Here is a 7,927-nt window from a genome sequence, read left to right on the forward strand (position 1 = left end):
AACCTCATTGTCTCACCTCACACAAGCCTCTCTGATATTTCAGACAATCCACAGAGAGCCCTACAGTCCCTGGTCTGAACCTGCGTAGTTGGGAGGGCACACTAAGGCTGAAGCATGTAGCTTCAGGAAAATAAAAGGCAAAGTCTGCTGTGAAAAACCTGCGGCAGATATGTGCAAACACAGGTAATGACTATGAAGATCAGATTCTAGACTTCATAGCCTGTGAACATCCCATGTAATTTGATTCATGCTGGGCAAAATCTCAGCTTCTACTCTGAACTTTGAATTCAGGCTTCCCCTTATCTTTAGTAACGTGAACTGTTTGGTACAAAGCAGCTAATCCATCTGACATCACCTGGTTTGGCATTCTTCCTGTTCTATGTGTAACTGTGGAGAGGAGAAATATTAAGAGACTTTATTGTGTACTGTGTCTTTGAAGGTAAGGTCATCTTTGTTTTTCTGGGAGCAAAGCTTTGAACAATAGCAGGCTAACTAGCATAGAAACCTTTTCCATTTAACACTTTGAAGAGCATTGTACAGAAGCAATAACTCTAGCTGATATGATCTTAGGAAACACTTGGTCAAAAAGTTTCTGAATATCTTTGTATTGGGCCCAAAGTAGGCCAGATGTGTTTGCGTCTGCACTCTGCTGAAAACATAGTTTCACAGAGCTTCAATAATGCCTAATCAAATGGAGCTTTTTGGGGGTGCAGGAACCTAACCAAACTAATTATATAAATAAATAAAAACAACACAAAAAATAATTACATATAATTTGCATTGCAGTTACGTTGACTTAAAGTTAAGATATTTCTGAGACTCCTTGCAGAGCTAAGTGCTGATTGTGCACCCCTTCGTAATGTTTAAAAAATTGACTGCATTGAGCCTCTCACCTCATAGCAACTATGTGATAGAACACATTAGCTTAAACCTCCGTGTTTACCTCCAGTTGTGTTGGGCTGTAAGAAAGCACAAAGCCAGATTCTGAGGCATAAAGATTCATCAGGCTTTGGTAACTTCAGCATGTGGGTAGGGTGAGTGCTTTTAACACAAAAGTGGAGAAACAGTGGCCTCTATTGAGACCTAGCCTAAGGGGTAAGTGGCTGTTTGATCCTGTCTATCACTGTCTTAAAACAGAGAACACAATAAAATGCAGATGGACATTATGTTAAAGTGGAAGCTAAGACAACTGCAAAACTCCCAATTCTCACAAGGATTTTAAACCAAAGTCCTGTGCTGTTGAGATTCGATGTAGCAACTCTATTACATTAATGTGGAGCTGGTGTGATGCTTCCTCTGTGAAAGTGATAGCTTTCATTGAGTATAGCCACAGCAGCAGGACCTCTCTGCCATATCCAGCTGAAACACTTCAGTGGCCACCTTTGGTTGTTCTGCTCTGACATTTGAACAGGACAGCCTGGCCTCCTTGTTGAGAACAAGGCAACAGAGAAGAAGAAAAAGAAATGTCTTATGCTCAAAGCCTTGCAAGGTTTTCCTTCTCAGACCTATATTGCTTCTGCTGGATCCCCTTGACAACAGCGCGTTGCTTCATCTGTTTATAATAACCCTAACAAGCTTCAGTACAAGCATCTATGAGCTGCCCTATAAAGTGTTCTCTTCTAAATCGCTGGCGATGGTTATGGGGGCTTTTTTTTTTTTAAGAATATTTAAGCCAAGCCAAATTTTGAGTTAAGTCCTGTGTCTCAACTAATTTCCAGCGATTCAATTCGTTAGCTGCCAAATGGGCTGCATGCCAATGCCTGATCAACAAGCCAATTCCTTCTTGATGGAAAGGTTGCAGTAGAGAGGCCCTCGGCTCCATCAAATCCCTCTCATAAGCAGTATGATACTCAAGCCTTCAAAATACTAGTCTTTCTAGTTGAATTTGGACATCAAATCCTATTTTCCTTGCCACTTCTGTTCATCAGACCTCTGAAGAAAACAGAGACTTCAATTCACACAGGATGGAATTGTCTGGAATCCATTTGTGATGGTAGGGTACACAGGGGCTCTGACAGCTTACCAATAGGCTCCTCTGCTTGAATTCTCTGATCTAGAGGAATCAAAAGAAGAAAAATGCATGTGTTTGGCTCTGGGTTTTACTTTACTGTAGAACTTTGTTCTAGAAAATGCAGTGAAATGGGACTAATCTGTGCCTCTGTTCCAACCTACCAGTTCTAACAGCACCAGAAATGGAAGCAGACCTACCCAAACTCAGGTTCCTCTCCTCTTTGGAGAAAAGGTGATAGAAGCATCCCTGGGCAGCTCATTGTCCGCCTCGGAGCAAGTTCTGGTATTTAGGAGCTGCCCTGAAATAATAAAGCCAGGTTATGTCCCAGCATGCAGGAATAACCCCCAGCCTTTGAGACCAAAAAACCCACATCTGCATCTTGTAAGGAAACACATTTTCTTTTAGGTTTGTAAGAACGTATGACTATAAACAAGTGTGATGACAAACTGTTGGATAGAAGCAGGGAGAGAAGAGCTTTCCTTTTGGTATTTTAGTGCCCAAAAATGGAGGTTCAGAAGTGCAGCAGAAGTAAAAACTTTCAAGGGACTGGAAAAAAAATAATCACTTTTTGGAGCCCCTGAAAAATACTTCCTTTAGTCTGAATCATCACTCACTCCCTTTGCTGTCTGCTTTTCCCCCTTTGTTTAACTCAGATTTGCCTCCTGTTATTTTTGTTTGATTTAGCCATGTTGCATTCATGTGCATACTGGAGATGATCATTTATACATCCAGCAAACAAAACCCATTATGCTGAATTTTTCAGCAGTGCACTAGTTGTCAGGGTTATGTGTGCCCCCGATTCAAAATCTGGTGCTGCAGGGAAGTGTAGCTTTGGCTGTTAACAGGGTGGGAACATCCTGCTCTCTGCACACCCACAGCATATGATCCTTCTGTCTTTCCTGAGCAGGATCAAATCTCACAGGGAGGCTGTCCCCCCCTACACTTGGAATCCATCAGTGGGTCATTACCTCTTAGGCTGCACTGCATCTGTATTTGGATGAAAGATTTGTTATTAGAGCTAGCTAACTCATTCTGATCAGCACTCTCTAAAACTTGAAAGGCTAAGAGGCGCCCTGCCTTTTAAAGTGTGCTAAACTGGTCAAGTGAGAGTCTGAGGTGAGGTTAGACTTTAATTTGCTTGTTTAGCACCTATTAAAACACACCCTGCTTTATTTACTCTTGAGTTTTTGAACGTGTTAGCCAGAATGCATTGGCAAATATGCTTAACTTTACACCTTTCAGTCTAGAACAAGACTTTATTTTGCAGCATACAGGACATATAAGATGGCAGTTATTTACGTATCAGTATATTGTGAGGAAGAAGGTACCTTATTTGTATGAGTCAGGTTTGCCTTTGAATATACACACACATGTCCCTGCTTACAGACCTACAGATGCACAAAGACCAAACACCGTAAGGGTTATGGTGCTCAGCCTGTCAGCTAAACTCACACTTCTTTTGCTCTCCTGTACAGACATTTACATATACACCTCCCTACATACATGCTCACACTAAGCAAATCCTTGTACTGAGAGTGTCTGTTGGCTCAGAAACTGCTATTGCCAGTTCTTTATCTTCCTCTTGCATGATTTCTGTCTTTGCTGGAGAACAGTGAACTGTTTTGGAAAAGGAAGGTGAAAATCAGTGTCTGATTCCTGCTTCTGATGTCAGCTGCAATGGGAAGGTACTTGGTTTTGCTTCCTATTGAGTAATGCAGCTTGCTGTTTGCTCTCTGGACTAGGAAGAGTACAGGAAAATCCCGACATTATTTTAAATTATGTCATTAATCAAGGTCTGTGACAAACACCACTTTCCTGCGCATGCCTCCTTTTTGGAATGACCTCATCCAAACAGTCCCAGAAAAACTGCTCTGGCAGTGAATTTAGTAAGGGGTTTTACTTCATTGGGACAATGTGACTTTTGTGCATTTACCATTTTTTCACTTGGTCATCAGAGCAGGCTAAAATACTGGAAGGTTGTATGGCCTTGCATCTTTCTATAATCAGTTTAAAATAACAAACTGCTTTGAGTGACTTACCAAATTCCTGGTGCACAATGTTGATCCCACTCTCTCGCCTGGAGGCAGAGGATATTTTGCTCCTATGATTTCTCAGGATATACAAGATGATGCATCCAAAGAATGTGCAATCAGACCTGTATGAAACTTGGCAGACTGTCTTAGCAGGGTTCAACTAAACCTTGTTTTCATTTTTGGTGTGCACGTGTTCCTGTGTGTGCTTGCCCTTACTCTGATATTCACTTTGAATTTCAGTTTTGAACAAAACCCAAACCTCAGACTGAAACTTTGTTGAAAGCACCAGGCTTTGCCATGTTTCTGGTCAAACTGCTGCCCCAAATAAGCTGAAAGTTGGCAAAACTATCAGCATAGTGAGCATAACTTTCAGGTGGGCCTTGAGAATTCCTGTGTGGTGTGGGGTGTAACAACCAGAAGGCCATCCATAGGTCAAGTTCACATTATCCAGGAGATATATACTGAGCTGCTCAGGTTTGTCATGCTGATGCAGAGACTTTAACAGAGAATAGTGAAATTCAGTTTTTCAGCATGGTGTTTCCATTGCTGATGCATATTAGGAACAGCATCTCGCTTAAGGAAAGAAAAGAGAAAGACAGCACATTAGGAAGTATCCAACAGGGAGGAACTAAATCTAAAAATGTTTTTCTAGGTCATCTGAACTCATAATTAACAGTGTGGTGAGGAGTCTGTGTGAAAATGCATCTTGTGTGTGTTAGCATGTATGTAAGATGTAGCCATTTAAAAGAATCCGTGCAGCCTTGAAAACGCAGCAGCTAGCGGGGTGTGAACCACAGCAGGTGTTTGGTGGTAACTGCACAAAGAACAGAGTGACCAAACAGTAGGGCCATAAAGTGGTAGAATGTAATTACCCTGAAACTATGTGACACACCATTATTAGCTAGTCTCTTTTCTCTATTATTTTGTTTTGATTGCTTTTTGTTTGTTTTGCTTTGTTGGGTTTTTTGTTTGTTTGTTTTTATTAAATACCTGGGGATTATTCTGAAATGGAACATTAGGCTAAAAGAAGTCAGCTTTTATGGATGAAGGGTTGAATAATAGGGTGTCTTTTGAATAAATTGCCTTAAGTCTGCTTTCGTGATTTTTCCTACCTGTTTGGGTTTTGTTTTTTTTTTTCAGGTTTGTGACCAGGTTTATTGAACTGGATGGCCTGAGCTGTTTGCTGAACTTCCTGAAGAGCATGGACTATGAGACCTCGGAGAGCCGTATACACACATCCGTTATAGGGTGTATCAAGGCACTAATGAACAACTCCCAAGGACGGGCTCATGTCCTGGCTCATCCAGAGAGTATCAACATCATCTCCCAGAGCTTACGGACTGAGAACATTAAGACCAAGATTGCTGTGCTGGAGATCCTAGGGGCTGTCTGCTTGGTACCAGATGGTCACAAGAAAGTCTTACAAGCCATGCTTCACTACCAAGTCTATGCTGCAGAAAGAACAAGATTCCAGGTAAAATGAGGATACTTTGACAGAAATACCCAATATGATGAATCTCTTCAAGGAGTGATTTTTGGAGGGCATGTATTGCAAACTTCCTAGGTAGTATAAAGGAAGTATTTCCCATTTTGTTATAGGAAGGGCACTCCCTCAAATAGATTATCAGCATGTATATATTTTTTTGAAGACCTGATTGCTTGTCACTAATGCTAACTTAAAATCTCTTATGTTTTACCTTATAATGAGGCTTTGCTATGCTAAATGAAAGCTATCAATCTGTTCATACTCTAACCTGATGACATTTCTGGGGTGGAAGTAATCTGTTCTGCCCTAGGAGCTGAAGTCACAGAATTCCAGAAGCCTCTGTTCTGATTTTAAAGCCCTTAATTTAGTAATAAAAGAGTTGTGGATTAAATAATGGACAGTGGATGCACTTCACTTGACATTTAGTAGTCAACTTGTGAATTATCACCACTTAGCAAATGTTGTCTCGGATTGTGTTCCATTCAGAACACAGAAGGGGAAACTCAATCTCAGAGACCTAGAGGGAGGTCAGTGTATCACTGGGGATACTGCTGGCTGCTGTTATAACATTCCTCTTCAGGTGAACTGAGCACCTTTACAAAAGGTATAACAGAATCTCTTGCTATTTTACTATTTGTTCTTATGTGAAATGATAAGGGTAGTGTTGGGCTAACAGTCCCTGGATCCTGATTTGTGTTGGCTGTTATCTCCTGCCTCCTCCTCAGCTAATGCATCAGTGGATTTTGGCTACAATGAACTATGACTGTAAAAGTGAATGGGGAAACAGTCTGCGCTCAGGAACAGTAGCTGCAAGAGATTGTTGTTAGGACTGAATGCACTATGGGATTTGCTGACTGTGACTTAAACCTGAGACTGGGATGCAGGAAATCTTGGCTTTGTCGTGGAAGCTAAGATCCTGGTAGCCAAGAGGGCAAACTGCATCCCGGAGTGCATCACGCACAGCACATCCATTCAGTCAAGAGAGGGGATTATCCTTCTCTATTCAGTGTTGGCGCAGCCTCACCTTGAGTGCTGTGTGCAGTGTTGGGCCCCACAATGTAAGAAGGATGTGAAGATCCTTGAGTGCCTCCAGAGGAGAGAAACAAAGCTGGTGAAAAGGCTGGAAGGAATGTTCAGTGAGGAGTGGCTAAGGACTTTGGGCTTGTCTGGTTTGGAGAAAAGGAGGCTGAGGGGTGACCTCATTGCTCTCTACAGCTTCATGAGGAAGGCAGATGGAAAGGGAGGTGCTGAGCTATTCTTCCTCATATCCAATGATAGCACGTGTGGGAATGATTCAGAGCTGCACTGGGGGAGATTTAGACAAGACATTAGGAAGCATTTCTTTACCGAGAAGGTGATCAAACACTGGAGCAGGCTTCTAGAGAGGTGGTCAATGCCCCAGGCCTGTCAGTGTTTAAGAGGCATTTGGACATCAACATTTTTTAACTTGCTGAGCCCCACATGGTCAGGCAGTTGGACCAGATGATCACTGTAGGTCCCTTCCGGCTGAAATGGTCTATTCCGTTCTGTTCTATTCACCTATATGTGGCATTGGCAGGTCCAGCCCTCTGTGCACTGCTCCATCCAGCTTTCTCTCTAGTAACTAGCTGAAATGGAGATCCTTCCTGAATTAATTTGGCATTCTTGTGTACCTTGGAGACAGATGAAGGTAACCTTAGTTGCTTGGCAAAAAGCAATGGTAACTCACAGCCCTGACAACCCTTGTGGTCCTGTGTTAACTTATCCTGAGTTGACCTGCTTAATAAGTGTGATAATAACAGGGATTCTGCTTAATAAGCCCATATGGGAGAGATGCTGAGTTTGCCCAATGTCTCCTCTTTGGGTCCTTACTCTCTCTTTGTGGTTTTTTTTGGGTTGGTTTTTTTTGTTTGTTTGTTTTGGGTGGGTTTGTTTTTGTTTTTTTAATTGGTTTAAAATTTACTGAATATCTGAGATAAGTCATTGCTGGGCAAAGTGTGGTAGCACAGGTCATCTTGTGAACTTTTGAGGAATCCGGTGTAATGATTTACAGATGCTTACCAGCTCTCACATTTATTAAAGAGTACTTTGCATAAATGCTTGGTTATTTCAAATGCTTTTCCATTGGAGAAAAAATGAAAGATAAATGGATGATCCCTCTTTTTTCTTTCTTAAGCAAAACAACCTCCCCCCAAAAAACCTCAAGATGATTCAGCAGAAGGGATGTGCTTTTGTTTGCAATTTCTAACACTTGTGTCTAGATGCTGGAATAGGATTTTCCACTACACACAACAATAGCTTAAGTTTAATTTTGAGGAGGTAAGGGTTCATCTAAAGACTTTTCTCATCCATCTTCAGTAATTTTCTTCTAACAGAGGGACCAGGGAGTTTTGAAATGATGATCATAGAATCATAGAA

General features: G+C 41.6%; 1 protein-coding gene across 1 annotated transcript in view; it reads left to right on the top strand.

Moving 5' to 3' along the window:
* Positions 1 to 5,527, top strand: part of LOC104515259 (disheveled-associated activator of morphogenesis 2-like) — a 55,494-nt gene extending 49,967 nt beyond the window's left edge. The window contains exon 5 of the mRNA XM_010159173.1: positions 5,185 to 5,527. Coding sequence (XP_010157475.1) covers positions 5,185 to 5,527 — 343 coding nt within the window. The remainder of the gene's footprint in view (positions 1 to 5,184) is intronic.
* Positions 5,528 to 7,927: the final 2,400 nt, after the last annotated feature.

The sequence above is a fragment of the Eurypyga helias genome, unplaced genomic scaffold (assembly GCF_000690775.1).
Source record: "Eurypyga helias isolate BGI_N326 unplaced genomic scaffold, ASM69077v1 scaffold4389, whole genome shotgun sequence".
Lineage (NCBI taxonomy): Eukaryota > Metazoa > Chordata > Aves > Eurypygiformes > Eurypygidae > Eurypyga > Eurypyga helias.